The 21,542-nt window shown below is 43.8% G+C and overlaps 1 protein-coding gene and 1 non-coding gene across 8 annotated transcripts in view; both read right to left on the bottom strand.

Annotated features, from left to right (window-relative positions):
* Nucleotides 1–5,074: 5,074 nt before the first annotated feature.
* Nucleotides 5,075–21,542, bottom strand: part of PKHD1 (PKHD1 ciliary IPT domain containing fibrocystin/polyductin) — a 344,877-nt gene continuing 328,409 nt past the window's right edge. For all 7 annotated transcript variants that reach the window (XM_029050691.2, XM_029050690.2, XM_029050688.2 and 4 more), the window contains 4 exons: nucleotides 19,500–19,607; nucleotides 15,801–15,959; nucleotides 13,714–13,848; nucleotides 5,075–5,956 (listed from right to left, as the gene is read on the bottom strand). In XM_029050691.2, the coding sequence (XP_028906524.1) occupies nucleotides 5,499–5,956; nucleotides 13,714–13,848; nucleotides 15,801–15,959; nucleotides 19,500–19,607 (860 nt within the window). In that variant the 3' untranslated portion in view covers nucleotides 5,075–5,498. The remainder of the gene's footprint in view (nucleotides 5,957–13,713; nucleotides 13,849–15,800; nucleotides 15,960–19,499; nucleotides 19,608–21,542) is intronic.
* Nucleotides 20,108–20,245, bottom strand: LOC114807088. Its single transcript, XR_003755141.1, has one exon. It is a non-coding gene; the product is annotated as a small nucleolar RNA SNORA7 (small nucleolar RNA).

Raw genomic sequence — 21,542 nt, forward strand, 5'->3', positions numbered from 1 at the left:
GGTAGAAGTCATTTCCTTGCTATATGAGTTTCTCTCAGGTCTCTTTCCTGAAAAGTGGCACTCTATCAGCTCTCTGCCCCCTACTTATCCTAGCTCCTAGCTCACACACTTCACTTTTCCCAGGCCAGCCTACTCACTGTTTATCATTTTTGTCTCTCTTGCCATTCACCTCTTGCTCAAGTCCTCTCTCTTAGCAGAAGTTCCATTCCCCTTTTCATCTGGAAGAGAAGCAGCGTGGCTCAGTGGAAAGAGCACGGGCTTTGGAGTCAGAGGTCATGGGTTCGAATCCCCGCTCGGCCACTTGTCAGCTGTGTGACTTTGGGCAAATCACTTCACTTCTCGGTGCCTCAGTTACCTCATCTGTAAAATGGGGATTAAGACTGTGAGCCCCACGTGGGACAACCTGATTCTCCTGTGTCTACCCCACCGCTTAGAACAGTGCTCGGCACATAGTAAGCGCTTAACAAAATACCAACATTATCTGGAAGACCATGTTGGTAGACATGTTCCCTGCCCATAACGAGTTTACAGTCCAGAGGGGGAGACAAAGTAGTAATATAAATAAATAAATTATAGATATGTACAAAGGTGTCGTGGGGCTGGGAGTGAGGGAGGATGAATAAAGGGAGCAAGTCAGGGGGATGCAGAAGTGAGTGGGAGAAGAGGAAAAGAGGGCTTAGTCAGGGTACGTACCCTGGCCCCATAGCAGTTGTGTACATATCTTTAAACTCTGATGCTTCCCCACCTTGTGTAATTTCTTTCAGTACCTGTCTCCCCAGTTAGACTATAAGTATCATGCAAAGCCTTGTTGAAGACATATCTCCTCCAAGAGGCCTTCCCTGACTAAGATCTCATTTCCTCTTCTCCCACTCCCTTCTGTGTCACCCTTGCAGTCTTTTTTTATGGTATTTGTTAAGCGCTTAAAATATGCCAGGCACTGTTCTAAGCGCTGGGGCGTGGGTAGGTACTAGGTAATCTCGTTGGACTCAGTCCCTGTCCCATTTAATAATAATAATAATAATAAAAATTATGATATTTTTAAATGCTCTGTGCCAGGCACTGTACTAAGCCCTGGGGTGGATACAAGCAAATTGGGGTGGAAACAGTCCCTGTCCCAAATGGGCCTCCGAATCTCCACCCCCATTTTACAGGTGAGGTAACTGTGGTCCAGAGAAGTGAGATGACTGCTGCAGGTCACACTGCAGATGAGTGGCAGAGTCAGGATTTGAACCCAGTTCCTTCTGACTCCCAGGCCAATGCGCTATCCATTAGGTCGTGTTGCTTCCCTACAGTATATTCACCATGCTACAAATAATAATAATAATAATGTTGGTATTTGTTAAGCACTTACTATGTGCCGAGCACTGTTCTAAGCGGTGGGGTAGACACAAGGGGAATCAGGTTGTCCCACGTGGGGCTCACAGTCTTAATCCCCATTTTACAGATGAGGTAACTGAGGCCCCGAGAAGTTAAGTGACTTGCCCAAAGTCACACAGCTGACAAGTGGCCAAGCTGGGATTCGAACCCATGACCTCTGACTCCAAAGCCCATGCTCTTTCCACTGAGCCACGCTGCTTCTCTACAAATGCACATGGCTTCACACCCCTTTAATTCACCTCTCTCTCAGCCCCACAGCACTTGTGCATATATCCATAATTTAATTATTTACATCGAAGTCTGTAACCCCCTCTAGATCGTAAGCTCATTGTGGGCAAGGAACATGTCTACCAGCTGTTATATTGTGCTCTCCCAAGCTCTTCCAAGTACAGTGCTCTGAACACAGCAAGTGCTCAATAAATACGACTGATTGATTGGGATAGTGTGTACTAACTCTACTTTACTCTCCCTAATGCTTAGTACAATGTTCTGCACATAATGAATGCTCAGGGAATATTATTGATTGATTAATCCTGGGCTAGAGAATGATGTATGAAGTGAAAGAAAAAAAGATTAATTTTGCTTGCTTCCAGAGTTCTGAACGCCGAAGTAGCGTGGCGTAGTGAGATACGGCATGGCATAGTGGATAGACTATGAGCCCGAGAGTCAAACATTCATGGGGTCAAATCCTGACTCTGCCGGTTGTCTACTGTGTGACCTTGGGCAATCACTTCACTTCTCTGGGCCTTAATTACTTCATCTGTAAAATGGAGAATGAGACTCTGAGCCCCATGTGGGACAGGGACTATGTCCAATCTGATTTGCTTGTATCCACACTAGGACTTATTAAAGTGCCTGACACATAGTGGTACTTTACAAATACCACAATTTTATCATCATTATTATTTTTCAAAAACCTTGGTACCAAGGAGACACAAAGCTATGGAAACTCTGGAAGCTGCATAATGGAAAATGATTACGGTGTATTGCTTCAAACTCTTATTGGTTCTCAGTACGGGGCTCTTGTTACCACAGAAAGCTGTCCCGGAAGCAAACATCAATAGGTTCGAGAAGAGCCTTGAATAATTCTTTGATGTTAGGTCCACAGTGGATTATTCGGAGATGAAGCTAGGGATGTCAGAAGAAAACTGTTAGTACGTTGAAAAACTCAACAATAATTTACACAGATTCGTGGACAATAGGTCAATGACATATTATTATAGGGAGAAATTGGGAACGTCAGCTGGAACATCTGTAACCATGAGAATATATGTCCAGAAGGCAACCATCACAGGGCTCTGTCAAGCATCCTTCGGTGCCACTGCTGGAGACAGTGAAAGGACCACTTGTCTCATCCAATATGTCAGCTCTTACATTCTTAGCTTCTTTCTAAATCTAAACTACTCCAGCTTAACCTAAATGTTTTCTCCCCACATGCAAATTACTTTCAGTAAACATGGCTCATTTGCAGAGTATCATTTTCATTGATCACTGTTCTTTAGAGTGAACTAAGATCACCCCCTCTACAACTCGTCACAGCACAATTCCTTCTGCTTATATTTCTTGCAACAGTCACCTAAGATATGATATATCCACTAAAAAAAATGGAATGAATGCATGAATTTTTAATTAAAACATTAATTAAAACCTTCAGATGTGTGTGATTTTGTAGTTGTGTAATATTTGCATATGATTTACATGCACTACTCAGATCATGCTTTTGCATAGCATTTGCATATATTGTCACATAGAGTAATGACATATTTTCGCATACAGTCTGTTCATATGTGGTACCGACTCTTAAAATGAACAAATCCTTCAGGTGGTGTGGGATAGGAATCAAGACTCTCACTTCTCTACCATGATCCTTCCACCATGTCCAAGTCCATGCCTTTGGGAGAACAAGGATGTGGAAAAACGATTCCTGAGTGCTTGTGATTTTCAGGAATGGACCCTATGAAACCACACTGAGATGGGCAAATGTTTCCTTTTCTGTATTAATTTTATTTTATTTAATGGTATTTGTTAAGTGTCTACTTTGTGTAAGGCCCTGTTTTAAGCATTGGGGTACATAATCAAGTTGGACACAATTCATATCCCTTAGAGGGCTCAAAGTCTAAGTAGGATAGAGAAAAGGTATTGAATCTTCATTCTCAGGTGAGGGAACAGAGGCACAGAGAAGTCAGATGTCTTGCCCAAGGTCACATAGCAGACAAGTGGCAGAACATTAGAACCCAGGTCCTTCTGAATCAACAGCCTGTTCTCTAGCCACTAAGCCATGCTGTTTCTCCGTTGATGAAGTCTTCAATTTGCATATATTATGAAGAGTCATAAGCTAATTCTCAGTAAAAATAGTATGGCACACATTGCAGTTTGTCTTTTTCACATTTCCCATGGAAACAATCTTCATCTCATCCATAATGTCAGTCTGGGTGTTTACAGTGTGGTCTTGATAAATCAGTCAGTCGATCGATCAATTATTGGTATTTACTGAGTACTTACTGTTTTCAGAGCACCGAACTAAACGCTTGGGAAAGTACAGTATAATAGAGCTGGTAGACATGATCCCCGCCCACAAGGAGGTTACAGACAATGGGGGACTTAGAGAAGCATCATGGCTCAGTGGAAAAAGGAAGGGCTTGGGAGTCAGAGGATGTAGGTTCTAATCCAGGCTCCAGCACTTGTCTGCTGCACGATCTTGGGCAAGCCATTTAACTTCTCTGGCCCTCATCTGTAAAATGCGGATGAAGACTGTGAGCCCTACGTGGGACAACCTGATTACCTTGTATCTATCCCAGCAATTAGAACAGTGCTTGGCACATAGTAAGCACTTAACAAATTCCATAATTATTATCACTGCTATTAAAGAGGAAGATAGTTGTCTCTGGCAGAATCGGCTGGCATGGAAAAATTTGTCAGCCTGTTTGTGAAGCTGGGAAGCTGCAAGGTTCGGAACTGAGGCTGAGGTGGCTGGCATAAACTGGGTTATGTTGTTCAGGTCCCAGGGCTAGAGAATCACCCTTTTGTCAATCCTGATCACTGTGTCTGGTATAGAAGGTCTTATTTCCCTCAAAATGTATAATGAGATCAAGAGAGGGGAAAATGTAATCATCGCAAAGAGGCTGGAGTGAGAAATTGACCCTAGATCTTCTCCCCTCAATCACCATCAACTTCTATAGAATTTATTGAGTGTCTAAAATATGTAAGTCATTATACTAGGCTCTCAGGGAATAAAGCATAGAAGTTAAAGATCCAGTCTTTGCCCACTCTCCTGTCAGCCTCTCTGCCTTTCCAAGACTCTATGTAGTTTTCTCACGCTCGTAACCAACTTCCGCAGAAACAACCAATGGGAAACCACCTTTGCTCTGTGACCGATTCCCTCTCAAGGTTTGCAGTCTCTGCCTCTTCCCCCTCCCCCAAACCCTTGCCAAAGCTCCAGAGAATATCAATTTCCACACACAAATACTCACAAGGTGCAAACCTGATACTTTTGCACCGCTCTGGGCTGACGATAATGATTAAATTTTAACTGTGAAATAAAATCAGCTTGCGCAAAAACAGGAAGCAGCCTCGGGGTGGGTAAAGTAAGCTCTGGCAGACCAAAGATGGGGTCTTCTCCTGTCCTTCAAACATTCCTACGGGCTGCCCCGAGAGTCCACCGTAACCTCGGCAGGGTAATAATGACCAGGGCGACCTCTTCAAGAGGAACCTTTACCATCTGTGCCAAAGTTTTAGGGCAGTCATTAATTAGAGAGGCTAATCAGCAACACCCAGTAGTATGAATAGATATTACATCAGATTTCATCATGCATTAAATTCCCTCATTTAATCGTGTTTATTGAGTGCTAACTGTGTGCAGAGCACTGTACTAAGTGCTTGAGAGGGTCCAATAGAACAGTAATATGATAGAACAGTAAACAGACACGTTCCCTGCCCACGACGAGGTTACAGTCTTGAGGAAGTTAAATGTCCAGGGATGGAAGGCATGCAAGGGTGATGTTCTTTAACTACACTGATTTTGGAAAAGCTGGAAACGGAAGCCAGGAATCCTGGTCCTCCCTCGCAGGCTATTGTCACCAGCCTGTCCTTCTCTCTCCGGATCCCACAACAGAAAGAGCATCTCAAAGCTGTTCCCAAATAGGTCCAGCTGGCAGTGAGCTGTGGTGGACGGCCTTTGTGTTTACATGACAACATATCTCATCCCGGTGATGGCTGACCTCGCTATCTGACTTGCCTGCTGACCGCTGACCCCGCAGCGGCATCCTGTCTTGACTAAAGTTTGGGTGCAGCAGCAGGAGCAGATCTTTCTGCGCCACGTCTTCCAGGTCGTACCCAAAGGATCGCTCTCGGGCATCCCGCCAATCCCCGACCTCGCCGCCTCCCTGGGGGGCCAGAGGATGCAAGGGGGGAACAGGTCCATAGCCAGGTCCCGGAGCGAGATCCTCCATGCCTGGAGAACCTGCTTTTCTTTTGTCCGCTCTCTCATGGACAACACGGTTGGACGTCCGCCTCGATCCTCCATTCACAGTTGGTTGGCAAAATTGATCCAGCTTCCCAACAGTGGTCTTCATTTCTATATCTGGGGGAGACGGGGAGTAAGGGAAGAAGAAGATTGATTTTGACTGTCCCCATTGTATATTTAGTACACTCCCTCTGCATTCTGCACAATCACCACCACTTCCCTGTAGGGGTTTACTTTCTACAGGAGCTTCAGAGAAGCAGCGAGGCTTAGTGGAAAGAGCATGGGCTTGGGAGTCAGGGGAGATGGGTTCTAATTCTGGCTCTGACACTTGTCTGTTGTGTGACCTTGAGCAAGTCACTTAACTTCTCTATGCCTCAGTTACTTCATCTGTAAAATGGGTATTAAAATCGTGAGCCCCACGTGGGAAAACCTGATTACCCTGTATCTACCCCAGTGCTGAGAACAGTGCTTGGCACACAGTAAGTGCTTAACGAATACCATAATTATCATTATTATTCGCATATCACATATCTTTCCCACATTCTCGCTCTAGTTTTAATGAAATTCAAACAATATATTAACTTACTTTTCCATTTTATCTTTGGCTTCTTCTTCTCTTGTTTATAATGATTTAAGACTTTGACGCAGGCTTTTCCTCTTATCTACCTAATATGTCTACCCTTGTCTTTGGGTTCGGCTGGGGGCGAAAGGTCAGAAGTGCAAGGCACTTTCAGATTTAATAACTGTTGGAAATAACTGGATCGAGTTGGATTACAGGTGGAGAGAACGCCAATCAATCAATCAATCCATATTTGTTAAGGGCTTACCATTTGCAGAGCACTATAGTAAGCTCTTGGGAAATTATAGTATTACAGAGTGGTATAAATGTTCCCTGCCCACCACAAGCTTAAAGTCTTGAGGGGGAGACAGACATTAATATAAATGAATAATTTATAGATATTACATATATGCTACGGGGATGGGAGTGGGGCAAAAGGCATAAGGAGCTGGGGAAAAAGAGGGCTCGGTTGGGAAAGGCCTTTTGGAGGAGATATGACCTTAAAAATGTTTCCCTCCCTGTGCCTTGATTGGAGCTCTCTTTGAAGGAGAGATGGGTGCAGGAGGAATGGAGGCTGGCGGGAGAATCATAGTAATCAAGTAATTAGAGAAGCAGCATGGCATAATGGATAGAGCACAGGCCTGGGAGACAGAAGGTCATGGGTTCTAATCCTGGCTCCACCATTTGTCTGCTGTGTGACCTTGGACAAGTCACTTCACTTCTCTATACCTCGGTTACCTCATCTGTAAAATGGAGGTTGAGACTAGGAGCCCCACGTGGGACACGGACTGTATCCAACCCGATTTACTTGTATCCACCCCAGTGCTTAGCACAGAGTAAACACTTAACAAAAACCAGAATTATTAAGTGTCTACTCTGCGCAATGGACTGTAGTGATGGAAAAAAAAAAATACAAGGGTGAAAATTCGACTCCATCTCTCTCCCCCAAGGGGCTCCCAAGCGAAGAATAGGAGGGGGGCAGATGGGTTTGTGACAGATGAAACAAACACAAACATAAAAACAACATAAAAGACAAGGGCTGCGATCACTTGAGAAGTATACAATAGGCAATAAAAGGATTTTCCAGGGGATCTTATTTTCTTTCCTTTCCCGACTCTATCTGAAAGTCAAAATGTAACTGTACTGAGCTAACCCAAGTGCTTTACTCTACACCAACCCCGGACATTCAGCACAACTTCACAAGTCTGTTATGATCTTACTCTCCCCTGACACTACGAGTAGAAAAACAAGTTCTTTACTTAGCCTCATGCTGCCTGGGATCTATTAACAGTAGAAAGACAGAAAGGAAAATATCAGAAGCAAAATCCTAAAACAAGCGTGTTATAGGTTTCCCACTCCCTAAAGACAACATTATTTTAAATAGAAAGAATCTCACAAGCTACTCATGTTCAATTCCCAGAAAACACTATTATCCCAACTTGAGAGAGACGTCACCAGCAATCTTATTTATGAAAGATGTCTTCTTCACTTTGAGGGCAGCCCTTTCTAAAAAGACGAACACAGGGCTGGTTTCTCTTCGCAGACCAGAAAAGAAATTAAAACCCGTCCATGAATGATGTACATGGAGGCTCCAATCAGCAATGTACCTATCAGACTCCCCATCCCAAATGAAAGTTCACTATGTAAAGGGACTGAGGAAGGCTGGTAGTCTCCCACTGTGAGTTTATAGACAGAAGTAAGTCAGCACACATTATGTGTCAGAGCCAACAACACACGGAATCAGAGGCTTTGATCTCAGACCTCCACAGGAAGCTTAGATCTCAGACAAATTAGATAAAAAAATGAATTTATAGCAGATACGTATCCTAAGGCACACAGTTGAATGCTGGGGTTTGGGGGAAGGGGAGTAGCACAGATCTAATCAGGTGAATGGGCCCATTTGTCCTCCTCGGTCCCCCTCCTGCTGTTCCACTGCCTTGGTGCTCTGTGTTCATTTAGACAACGAGATGGGACATTAGCTAGCTCGCTCTTTCCCTGCCTCATGTGATTCCTGAAGAAAAAACAAAAATTAGCCCAGCAAAACCTATCAACAAAAATTGTGTACCAGTTCACGTTTAAAGGACAGAGTGAGAAAGGGAGAGATGCAGTTTGGCCTAGTGGAAAGAGCATGAGAGTCAGAAGGACCTGGGCTCTAATCCCGGCTCTGCCACCTGTCTCTTGTGTGACCTTAGGCACATCACTTCACTTCTCTAGGTCACAGTTACCTCACCTTTAAAATGGAGGTTAAGAGTGCAAGCCCCATGTGGGACAGGGACTGTGTCCAATCTGATTATCTTGTATCTACCCCAGTGATTAGTAAGCGCTTAATCACTTATTCTGCTCTGGGACAGGGTAAGGGTGGCCCCTTGCCATTACAAAAAAACAGTGGTTCCTACTGCTGAGCCTCCATTAGCCGTCATGTATGGGAGAACCACTTGGAAAATCTTTCCAAGCAGCCTAACCACTCTTCCCTCTGGCTGAGAATTTGGCAGCTGTCTTGGCTAAAAGCAATCTGTGTCTTCCTGGCAGTGCTGCTGAATATTAATGGCAATCTCTATTTCATTTTTCCTTTCCTAGCGTGCATCGTCTACTCGAAAGATCATGGAATATTGTGGTTTGGGACAAGCAGGAAGGGGGATCCTTTTTCGCTCATCTCTACTTTTGGTTCCAGGAAAGACCTGACCAAGAAAGATTAATGAGCCTAACAAGGAGGGGAGCCAGGAGATGTAAAACAAAAGATTTTCTCAACATGTGTCCGACCACCTCCACTCAGAAGCCTTCCCACAAATAGCCTTGGAGAGTGACCGAGCTGAAGGAGGGAGAAATGCCTTTAGATGCTCATAATAGTAATAATAATTATAATTATGGTACTTGTTAAGCACTGTTCCAAGCATTTGGGTAAATACACACTTATCAGGTTGGACACAGTCCCTGTATCCCATGTAGGGCTCACATTCTTAATCCCCATTTTACAGATGAGGGAACTGAGGCTCAGAGAAGTGAAGTGACTTACTTCAGAGCCAGGATTCAACTCAGGTCCTTCTGACTCCCAGGTGCCTGCTCTATCCACTATGCCACACGGCACCTCATGATTCCCTGGAACCTCAGGAAGCCTGCTACGGCAGGTAGGCCCTGCAGCGTCCTGTAAAGTGGTCTTGGTTGCTTCATCCCTCCCTGCTCAGACACAACCCAAGATGGTTTGGAGAGTTGGTAGGCAGTCAATAGGGGCATTCCACAGTGCTCACCGTCTAGATGTAGCATTTAGCTCAGTTTTTACATTCATTCATTAAATCGTATTTATTGAGCGCTTACTGTGTGCAGAGCACAGTACTAAGCGCTTGGAAAGTACAATTCGGCAACAGATAGAGACCATCAAGACCCACCAACAGGCTCAAAGTCTAGAAGATCTTCCTGCTGGGATCCAGAGCTGAGGTGGCAAAGTGGCCCTGGTGTCTGAACCCCTACAAACTGTAAAAGATCAACCAAGGCTGTTATTTCTTCCCTGGATGACTTCTCAAACAACCCTATAGCTTTAGGGCTTGACTATGGCTCTGGAGCCCCTTGATTAGGGTGACACATGCCAGGATAGCTGTAATTATAATCGATTATGGCATTTATTAAGCGCTTGCTTTGAGCTAAGTGCTGGGATAGATACAAGATTATGAGATCAGATGCAGTTCCTGTCCCACATGGGAAGGCCATCTATCTTACGCCCATTTTATGGTTGAGGAACTGAAAGTTCAGAGAGGTTAAGTGTTTTGCCCAGAATCTCACAGCAGACCAGTGGCAGAACTGGGACAAGAACCACAGCTTTCTGATCCCCAGTTCTATGCAGTTTCTCCTAGGCTACAAAAAAAAAAAGAAAAGATGATCCCAGATTGGGAACTGTCCCATCTAAACTAGTCTATCCCTACCACATCCACCCTGCTATCCGCTCCCGTTCATTTTGAATTCTTCCACTTCCACTGGAAGACTGAAACCCTCATTCATTGAGTGCCACAGAATCCTAGGGCTTTCCAAAGGTCATTCGCAGAATGCATGAGGATTTTAACTCCTTCTCCCCTGTCCCTTCCCTACTCTCAGAGTCCCCAGGAAGGAAGGGGGACGGTCACAAATTTGGGGTGTCCTGGGTCAGCCTACTGCAGAACCCTCTCCGTATTGCAATCTGCCCTGGTTCTGGCAGAAAGACGGGTTATAGTTTCCGGCGGCTACCGCCACACAGAAACCATTCCCTGCCCTCATGGCTGGCTCAGGGATTTGATTATTCTGTGACATCTTCTAGAGCTTGTAATAATTCCTCAAGTCTCGTTACTTCACTGGAAACTATGCTGCTAAGGTTGGAAAAAACTTGGAAAAAATAGGAAATATATTTTCTCCAGCTTCTTGGAGAAGGCTAGAATTACAAATCTCTTTTCTCAGTAATTCCCATGACTTTTGGTGAAACAGCCCAGTCGACACCCCTCTAGCCGACCGATCCCATGACTACCCTTGCCTCTTCCCTAATAATTTATTAATCAGCTTCCACATAAAAAATGCAGCTTAATAAAACACAAATGCATTGTTGAAGGGTTAACATAGTTAACTTAAGTGGCGTAGATAAGATTCATGTACATGGCCCAATTAGATTACCGGAGAGATTAGCATTACCCTAATGGTTAGCCTAAGACTGGGATAGGACATACTCTTCCTCATGCAGGCTGTGAGACCCTGTCAGGCCCCAAGACAGCTCCCACACTGAGTGAGTTATGCAGGAAGGAGACCAGAGCAAAACGAAAACAAAAACAGCTCCAGAAGTCCTACAAGCTGCCACCTAGAAGCTAATATCTAAAGCTACCACGGCCCAGATGGAGTAAAATCTTAAAGGAGTTCCAATTTTTCTCCTTTCATTTCCTTGGAAAATCCCAAACAACCAGAAGCAGCCACTAGAAAATGTCTCTTTATAGGGTACTGAAGGGTAATCCTGGCCTTTTTTAACCTTCCCAATTCTGCTACAAGGTGACTCATTATTTATCTCCAAATCCAAAGCTCAGGGTGGTTTACCTTTACTAAAATGGGGGAGCTCCTGAGAAGACTGAAGGACAATCTTGGCTTTATCAGGTGTTAGACTGTGAGGTGTGACGTTTGGAACAGGGGGACCCATTATGTTGTCTAGACTGGAGAATCTGGGAAAGAGTAATATGACTGGAGGCCCCTGCTATTGGGGCCAGGTTTCCTGTGCCTCTGAGGCCTTAGGCAGGCCTCTTTCCATGAACCTCTGAGTGTCCAGGACCAGCCCTCTCCCTGACCAGGCAATCCAACTTGGCCATCACAGTGCACAGTGGGGGAGGTAATAATAATAACAAGAAAAGTAGTTGTATCTATTAAGCCCTTACTATGTGCCAAGCCCTGTACTAAGTGCTGGGTTGGACACAAGCAAATAGGTTTGGACACAGCCCCTGCCCCACTTGGGGCTCCCCAGTCTCAATCCCCATTTTACGGAAGAAGGAACTGAGGCCCAGAGAAGTGAAGTGACTTGCCCAAGGTCACACGGCAGACAAGGGGCGGAGCTAGGATTAGAACTCATGATCTTCTGACTCCCGTTATCCACTAAGCCGCGCTGCTTCTCTACGCCATGTTGCCATGGGAGGGAAAGAGGAATGCAACCATATCATGGACAGCCTGCCATGGTTGGACTGCCAGCAGGGCTGGCTTCAGCCAGTAAGAGAGTTAGGCCTCAAGAAGTAATATCAAAGAGAGGAAGGGCCATGGGGTGGACATAAGATGGTTACGGTCAAAAATGATTTCCTCCCTTCATCTCAGACTGGGAAGCTAATGTGGGACCAGAGACCGTGTTCCACCTGATTATCTCCTATCTGCCCCAGCACTTAGTACAATGCTTGGCACACAGGAAACACTTGACAAATAGAGAAGCAGTGTGGCCTAGTGGAAATGGCATGGCCTGGGAGTCAGAAGTAGATGTGTTCTAATCCTGGCTCCACCACTTGCTGCCGCGTGACCATGGGCAAGTCACTTAACTTCTCTGGGCCTCAGTTGGCAAGTCATTTAACTTCTCTGGGCCTCAGTTACTTCAGCTGTAAAATGGTGATTAAGACTGTGAGACCCAGGTGGGACATGGTCTTTGTCCAACCTGATTAACTTGAATCTACTCCAGTGCTTAGTACGGTGGTTGGCAAATAGTAAGCACTTAACAAATACCATTAAAAAAACACAATCATTATTACTGCTCTGAAAAATGCTGGACTTTAGAGAAATCCAGTGCCATATTTTTATGGCCTAAGGGACAAGCCAGTTGAAAATCAGATTGGGAGAACAACATTTCTGCTTAGTGTAAAGCCAGAAGAATAATGATAATGATGGCATTCGTTAAGCACTTACTCTATACCAAGCACTGTAATAAGCACTGGGGTGGACATTAGCAATTCAAGTTGGACACACTCCCTGTCCCGTGTGGGGCCCACGGTCTCAATCCCCATTTTACAGATGAGGGAAGTGAGACACAGAAAAGTGAAGGGACTTGCCCAAGGTCAAGCAGCAGACAAATGGATTAGGATTAGAACCCAGGACCTTCTGACTCCCAGGCCCAAGCTCCTTCCACTAGGCCACGTGATTCAAGCAAGGTGAGGGCACGTGAGCAGGGAATGGAAAACCACACACCTGCACAATGAAAGGAGTACCCACATCGGTTTACTGTGCTTGTAAATAGAGTTAATTTATTACTCAACATTTTTTTTCTGTTTATTTTACCCTTATTGGTATTCCTAGAGTTTACAGAGCTGCCCAGCTAAAGAAATGGGAATGTGTCCCAGCTCCGTTGTTTGAGTGCTTAGCCCAGGGCTCGGCACACAGTAAGCACTCAACAAATACGAATCATGTTTATTGAGTGCTTACTGTGTGCAGAACACTGTACTGTGTGGAGAGTACAACATAACGGACACATTCCCTGCCTACAATGAGTTTACACTCTAGAGAGGAAGACAAATGACCAGTCCTCTTCCTGTAGGGTCAGAGGATAGATGAAAGAGGCCTGCAACTTCATAAAATCTACAATTTTTAGTTGGACAAGGGAGAAGGGAGCAGCATTTGCTTATTTGTTTACATGTTTTCTGGTTCATAGTCTCCCTGTCTTCCCACCTTTAGATTACAAGCATTTTGTGGGTCATCTTTAACTTTTCTTTGCAAATATCCTCAAGATGAACATGTGTTTTAAATGGTCACTAAATAGTGGTGTCGATGCCACTGAGATGACTTATATTTGGAGAAAGAAGGGTACAGTGTCCAGGAAAATAACCTCTAACTGTACTAACCTTTAACTTACCTTCTCTGATCATCCCATGGTCTTGTCTAGTTCTTTCCTGGGGCCTCTGGAGTCGGGTGGGATGCCTGGGTTGGAGGTGGGGATGCTCCATATTGCCACCACTCTGAAGTTCAGCAATCTGTCCATTCTTTGGTTCTGTGGTAAGAAAGCAAAACTATTGGTTTAGCCCTGGATTAGAAGTCAGGTATTCCTATGGATAAAATGAATTCCTATAATTACAACATCAGACCCGATCCCCTATTTTCCTCTACGCTTGCATAAGATGCAGAGAAGCAGTGGTGCCTAGTGGCTAGAGCCCGGGCCTGGGAGTCAAAAGGACCTGGATTCTAATCGTAGCTCTGTGGGACAACCTGACTATCTGGTATCCCCCCCCGGTGTTTAGAACAGTGCTTGGCACATAGTAAGCGCCTAACATATTATTATTATTATCTAGGCCAGTCCAGTCACGTTAATGGCCAGAATTAGCAGTGAATGTGAAACTCTTCATTCATTCCATCATATTTATTGAGCGCTTACTGCGTGCAGAGCACTGTACTAAAACTATTGCTTCCAAATCTACTAGTTTAGTTACTTCATAAAAAAGGTAACACTTTTTAATCCACTAGATAGATTTCTATTTAGGGGGTGTCAGAATCGCAGTGACTCACCACTTGGGTTAAAGGGAATATTGGATTAGCCCGTATGATCTCACTTAGAATATATTGCTGGTACATCAGTTGTTAGGAGGGGGATTGGTGCTTCAAAAAGCAGTTAAGCAGGTTGAGAGAGCGGCTATGGAGAGTTTGGGTTGGAACACACTTTGTTTTGCATAATGTGAGCTCAAGGTGGGCAGGGATCGTCTCTCTTTATTGCTGTATTGTACTTTCCCAAGCACTTAGTACACTGCTCTGCACACAGTAAGCACTCAATAAATACTATAGAATGAATGAAGGAGACTGACCATTTCCACTGAGTGAATCCAAGTTTCTTGGTTGAGATGTCTAGGGCTCCCACCCGCTTATTTCTGCGGCAAGATAGAGCTTCTAACTCATTCTAAAAAGTCTTCCCTGCCAGTTATAAAAGAGGGCCCTTGTTCTATGTCCCCTCAAACTCAGGATCTCCATTACCATGTAACTTGCAGATTAAGAAGCTAGTTCAGTATTTGCAGCACATGAAGATTTATAGAACTTTGTACATGGTGGAAGTTCTACTGCCATGAATCCTCTGCCTGACTGTAAAGAAGGAGAGCTCATTCTATTTTCTACCAGTTTCTCAGTCCTTGAAATAGCAGCCTTGTTTCAAGCTGCTTCTTCTTGTCATTATTTGATGGTCATAAAGAGCTGTAATTGAAAAGTGTAGCATGGTATAGTGGATAGAGTATGGACTTGGGAGTCAGAAGGTCATGGGTTCTAATTCTGGCTCCACCACTTGTCTGCTTGATGGCCTTGGGCAAGTCACTTAACTTTTTTGTGCCTCAATTACCTCATCTCTAAAATAGGGATTAAGATTGTAAACTCCGTGCAGGATAGGGACTGTTCCCAACCCAATCTGCTTGTATCCATGCCAGCTTTTGGATGCCATCTACATGCCAACCATGTACAGTGTTTGGCACATAATAAGCACTTAAATACCACAATTATTATTATTATATATAATTTTAAAGACCAAAATTGAAATTCCTCTGCCTCCAAGCAAGAGATGCAGTATGACTTAAAGGAAAGAGAACAGGCTTTGGAAATCAAATGATGATACATCTTGCTGGTCCCTACATCCGAGAACCTTACACGGACCCCTGAAAGTCACATCTGACCTTCACTCATTTAGCTTCATCTGACCAAGAGCCTTCCTTATCTCATTCTGTCTCTAACCATTGTGACAGGGTGCTTGGGAGGGTTGTTTGATGGCTGCCAACCCTGCCAATCCTTTCCGGTGGTTAGGGACATACCCTCTGACATCCCAAACTTTACCCTCTTCATCCCTTAACCATGCCGATTATGAATCGTTTACTAAATACCTCAGGATTCATGTAATCAAGTAATAGTCCTTTCAAAATAAACTCTGTTTTGAGGGTGTTTTTTTCAGTTCTCTTTGACTATTTAACTACCTACTTTTGGTTTGGCTTTTCTTGGACCAGCAGAACACAAGAAAGCACAGAGCAATCCAAGAGGCAGCTGAACACAGAATAGTAGCCATGATGATGGTAGAAGTGTGCCCCTCTTCCACGGGCAAGACCACAAATGGTCTGGATCTGGCTGTCAAGTTGGCACCTAAAGATAAAAACACAGGAGTAATCAGTATAAAAATGAAGGCAGTTAGACAAAAGCCTCGTTCCATAGAGGAGGGGAATCTCATCAAATTTACTGATGGGGGTTGTCAGTGTTGTTATTTGCACTTTAGGTGGAAAGCAACTCAAACTTGAGAAAATCAGCACCTTGTCTGAGAGCCTCAACCATAATAATTTGGGTAATTTAAACTGAAAACAAAACAAAATCAAAGAACAAAAACAACAAAAAACCCTGCTTTTGTCAGATGGACCCAGAAAATCCAGGTAAGAGTAAGGGGTTGGGGGGGTCGGGGGGGGGGTGGTGGGGTGTGTGTGTGTGTGTGTGTGTGTGTGTGTGTGTGTGTGTAATGCAGGGGGAGACTGGGTCAACAGCCTACTTTCATTTGTCTCCAGGATTGAAAATTTCTGATTCCAAGAGCCGTGCTTTCACTCAATATTAATCTGTTTCAAGTAGACGGCACTGAATTAATCTTGTACCAAACTAAACCTGTGCAATCATACCTAGATCTCGATGGAGAAGCCACCTGTTCCTTACCATTTACAAATTATTCTCCGTCACCTCTGAAATGCTTGCAGATAAATACAAATGTTTTTAACTCAAAAGAGAGATGGGTCCCCTGCACCTTGTTCAGCAGCATCCACTGTGCTGCAAAGTTACGGTTCCTAAATACTTTTGTTTCGGGCTCTAGATTTGCCGAGTGTGGTAACCAAGTCCATTGCAAGAACTCTTTTTAAAAATCAAATTTAATCTCTGGTGCTGTTTCCCTATGTGATTTAACCAGACCACCCAAGCTCTCTCGATTGCAGTTTTGTGATCTGCAAAAGAAGAAAAATAACACAGTTTCCTTCCCCCCAGGGTGAGCAAGGAGGAAGGGAAAGGAGAAACAGAATGGAAAAGAGGTAAGAAATGTTAAAGATGTAGAAGCTTCCAAAGGGCTAAACTATGATAAATTAAAGCAAAAACAGACCCACAAACAGCAGCATTGATTATTTTCTATTGTAACTGAAGTTTTTTAAAACCTCTTTGAAAGGAGAGATTAAATTATCCAACCTAAAAAATGTGAATATGAACTTGATAGTTTTACAAAATGATTCCTCTGGTTTATTTAGATACGTATATTGATATATTGGGAAACCAAGAGTATGATGAAACCTTGTTCCATTACTCAATGTGATGTCAATAGGGCCTGAGAGAAATTTAGGCATCTTGAAAAATATTTCACTTCTCTCACCATCCATCCATATTCCTTGCAGGTTTTTTCTCTCTGAAGTAATTCAGATGTAGTTTAACATCAATGTTTCTAAGTTATGAATTGTGATCTTGGGGAAAAAATATGGATGAGCATTTCAACTCTATTCTGCTAAGGGAATGTTTTGGAGAATGAATGGGAAGCCCGTGTTAAATAGGAATTAAGACAAGGCAGGTCCCAGGTTGATGTCAAGGCCATTTTTATTGGTGAGTTTCCATTTGCAAAGTGCTTTTACACACGTTTTACTAGCTGCTCCTCAAAATAGCACTCAAGGTGAGGCGTGGCTTCCAGAATGGTCAAGCCTTCTACCCCATGTCAGTTAGAAAAGAAAGGGCCATGTAGGATTCAAGTTTACACTTTTGGCCTTTCCAACTTTGTGAATCATTCTGTCTCTTGTGGTAGGGAGCTGTCAGGTTTGGAAATCTAAAGACAAAATCCAATGGGAAAATTGCTGTGACAAACAGCTGTGGTTGTCGAGAGAGGATACATCTTGGTTCTGAGCAAAGCCTGTCCCCTATACCTAGGGAGACTTACATGGGAAAGCTATATCTGACATGTCTACCAACTCTGCTATACTGTTACGTTGTAGTCTCCCAAGAGCTAAGTACAATGCTAGGCACACAGTAAGCGCTCCATAACTATGACTGATTTAATGATTGATCTGACCTTCTTCCCTCATTTAGCCTCATTTGATCAAGGCCCCTCCTTACGATATGTGAGCTTGGATGTTTAGTTTTACAGCACGGTGTCTGATGTGCTGAACCTTAGAATATTTATGAACTTTTCTGGTACCCCACATAGCCCTAGAGGGAAATGGAGTCATTTTAGACACCACCAGCTATGACTTTTTCTCAAGCTCATTAGAAAAATAAATCAACTTATGATCCATGTGCATGTGCAGTTTTCCAAATCTTAGTTCCTTAACCACTAGAATGTTTTTGCACCCAAAATATAGTCAAAGACTCAACTCTATTTTGGGGTCAAGGATCATTCTGAATGCTTAGCATGAAAATTAGCCAAGCCCTTGGGGAACATAGACTCAGAAACCCACTTGCATTGCTAGACAAGATCATTATAGTTTATTCAGTTGGCTTTTTTTTTGGCCTGCAGATGGAAACTTCTCTGGTTCATAATATAATGGATGAGATTGTCTTCAAATTATGTTTTTCAGGAGCCCAAATTCAGCTCCAAGTCAGAGTCCAATCGCTTTTTTTGAAGAGGATAGTACAGTCAGTTCTTGCCATAAATCAATACACAACAGGATTAGCTGCGGCTCCTGCTTCTAAAAGGCATGACCTTAACAGTCAGAATGAGGCCAGATAAGCAAGATACTTTGCATGGGCCTGGTTGGTCTTGATTTATAGCAAACTTGGTTTGTAGTTTAATTACCTCAGAATGACTGCTGAGCGTCAGTCCCAGTAACATAGAACTTGCCAACAGTGTAAGTGAAATGTGAAGGGGTGAGTTGTTTTTTTGTTTTTGTTTTTTGGGGTTTTTTTTCACTTCACTAAGAAACTTGGCAGTAGAAGAGATTGGGGTTTTCAGTGCACTTAAGCTCCATGGCTGCATAGGATGTGAATTTTCCTTATTCTGGGTCTGTGGTTTCCACCTTGGGAGGAACTCTAATTATGCTTGCTGCCGAGAAGTAAGCAATCTGTGAGCAAACCAACAGAAGTCCAGCCCAGTAAGGCTAGGGTGACAATCTCTGATCCAGAGGAGAACTCTGAAATGTCCTTTGAGCCTTCTTCATCAAAATAATTATCCTAATTCTCTAGGTAAGTGCTGGGCCCTTTCCCTCTAGATTGTAGGGCGTAGACATCTCTACTAACTCTACTGCATTGTACTCTCCCAAACATTTAGTACAGTACACAGTACATGCTCAATAAATACTGCTGATTGAATCCAATCTCTCTGCAAAACATTCCAGCTTCAGGGAAGGTGTAGAGTCTACACTAGGTAGACTAGGTAGAAGGTAGAAGGTAGAAGGCCTAGGTAGAAGGGCCTTAGGACCTTTGAGGAGGAGTCGACGTGACCTTTGAGGAGGAGTCGACATATTTCATCTGGCACCTTGCTCAACCTGGGTCTCTGAAAGGTTGACCCTTGATTTTAGCCAGACCTGTTTCCAGCCCCCAACTCAAATTCCAAGGAGTTTCCCTCAAGGATGCGCAGTGGGAGTCCTCTAGGCCTGGCCCACTTTATTTTCAGGAGGGATTTGTTTTACAGATAAGGGATCCCAAACATGAGACATCAAACACATTTAATAACCCCTTTACCTGGAGGGAATACCACATTGAAAACCAAGTGCCAGTTTGACCCAGAATTCAAGACTGCCAGATTGGTGAATCGCACCCATCCATCTTGAACTTCCAATCGGGGGCATCCTGCATAACCAAAAAAACAAATATTATTATTATTATTATCATTGTCTCAAGGAATGTAACAATGAGTGAGTCCATTTCCCTCCTTCACAAGTCCATATGAGGAAAACCCATTCTAATAGAGAAGCAACGTGGCCTAGTGGATAGAGCATGTGCTTGGGAGTGAGAAGGACCTGGGTTTTAATCCCAGACCTGCTGCTGATCTTGGGCAAGTCACTTCACTTCTCTGGGATTCAATGTGGGATAGGGACTCTGTCCATCCTGATTAACTTGTATCTTGTCTTATGCTGCCGAGTCCCCTCCGCCCCATAACGACACCATGGACACATCTCTCCCAGAACACCTCTCCTCCATCTGCAATCGTTTGGGTAGTGTATCCATAGGGTTTTCTTGGTAAAAATACGGAGGTGGTTTCTCCTTGCCTCCTTCCACACAGTAAACTTGAGCCTCCGCCCTTGAGTCTCTCCCATGCTGCTGCTGCTGCCCAGCACAGGTGAGTTTTGACTTGTAGCAGATGGTCTTCCACTCTCCAGTCACCGCCCAAGCTAGGAGTGGAATGGATATGCCTCTGCTTGACTCTCCCTCCTGTAGTCAAGACTGGTAAAGTACCAGAAACTCTCCAGGTGCGACCCTGAGAGGGGAAGTTGTATCTACCCCATTGCTTAGACAGTGTTTGGAAGATAGTAAGTGTTTAACAAGCTTTTTACCCTGCCCCAGCTAGTGGAAAGATAAACCCTATCTCTCTTCACCATCCCCCAAAACACCATCTCCAAATTCTACCCACCCCACTCTTTCATTTCCCCACTGCCAGTAGGGCCCTCACCCTATGTTCTTCTGAACCCACCCCTGCTCCATTCTTATCTTTGCTGTCCCCGACAATTTTTCCTTTGCTACTGCAGTTACCCCATAGCAGAGAGAATATTTTCCAACTCAAAAGCACAATCCCCTTGGAAAAATTCTGCCTTTCCTCATCAATTTTGCAGAGCTTCCACGAAGTTCCTCTTTAGGAATCATCTTTTACTTTAACTATCTCCTCAGAGTTGCAGGATAAATAAAATGCCCAGAAGAAAACAGAAATAAATAAACTCAGCCTCAAATAAATGATAGCCACAGAAGATAAATGTGCTTTACATTCTTTAAAACCTATATGCATCAAAATTATGGTCAATAAACTCTTGCAAACAATGAACCACAGAGTACAGATGTTCTACATGTAATCGCTTGTTGCAGTTTTTCCTTTGACAAACGTCCTTATTGCACTCATCTTTGGAGGAATACAAAGCAGCATTTAATCGAAATGTGTCCGTCAAGCACAGTGAGCCCGCCTCATAGAACAGCAGCTAAACTGCCTGATGGAAAGTACTTTAGTTGCAAATGGTTTTGTTTTTGCGTTAAATACCAGCCTGCCTCAGAGATCTCTGTGAAGATTCCCATATATATCTATGATATTCTCAGATTTGAAGCATATGTGCCCAAAAGCAGAGACAGTTGTTGCGAAGAAGTACAGTGCATTACTCCAGGGCTCATCATATCCTCAAAATGGCAATTATAAAATGTCCAAATGCAGGTGACAGACTCCTCTATAAAACTGGGGAACAGAGTGAGCTCAATGGGAAGGGGGAAAGAGAATCTTAGGACAGGTCAGAAAGGCTGGTTAGGAAGCAGAATCTTCCCACTCCTCGAAAAACTTCTACTGGTTGCTTCTTCTCATCAGTCACAAACTCCCGACCACTGACTTCAAAGCACTCAGTAAACTCTCTTCCTCCTACTTATCCACTCTTCTCCAACTCTACCCCAGCTCACACTCCTCACTTCCCTCAAGCTAAACTACTCACTGTGCATGGATCTAGTCTCTTTCCCCATGCCTGGAAACCCATCTTCCTTCATATCTGACCAGAGGTCTCCCCACTTTCAAAGCCCTCCTGAAACCACATCACT

This window comes from Ornithorhynchus anatinus, chromosome X1 (assembly GCF_004115215.2).
Source record: "Ornithorhynchus anatinus isolate Pmale09 chromosome X1, mOrnAna1.pri.v4, whole genome shotgun sequence".
Classification (NCBI taxonomy): Eukaryota; Metazoa; Chordata; class Mammalia; order Monotremata; family Ornithorhynchidae; genus Ornithorhynchus; species Ornithorhynchus anatinus.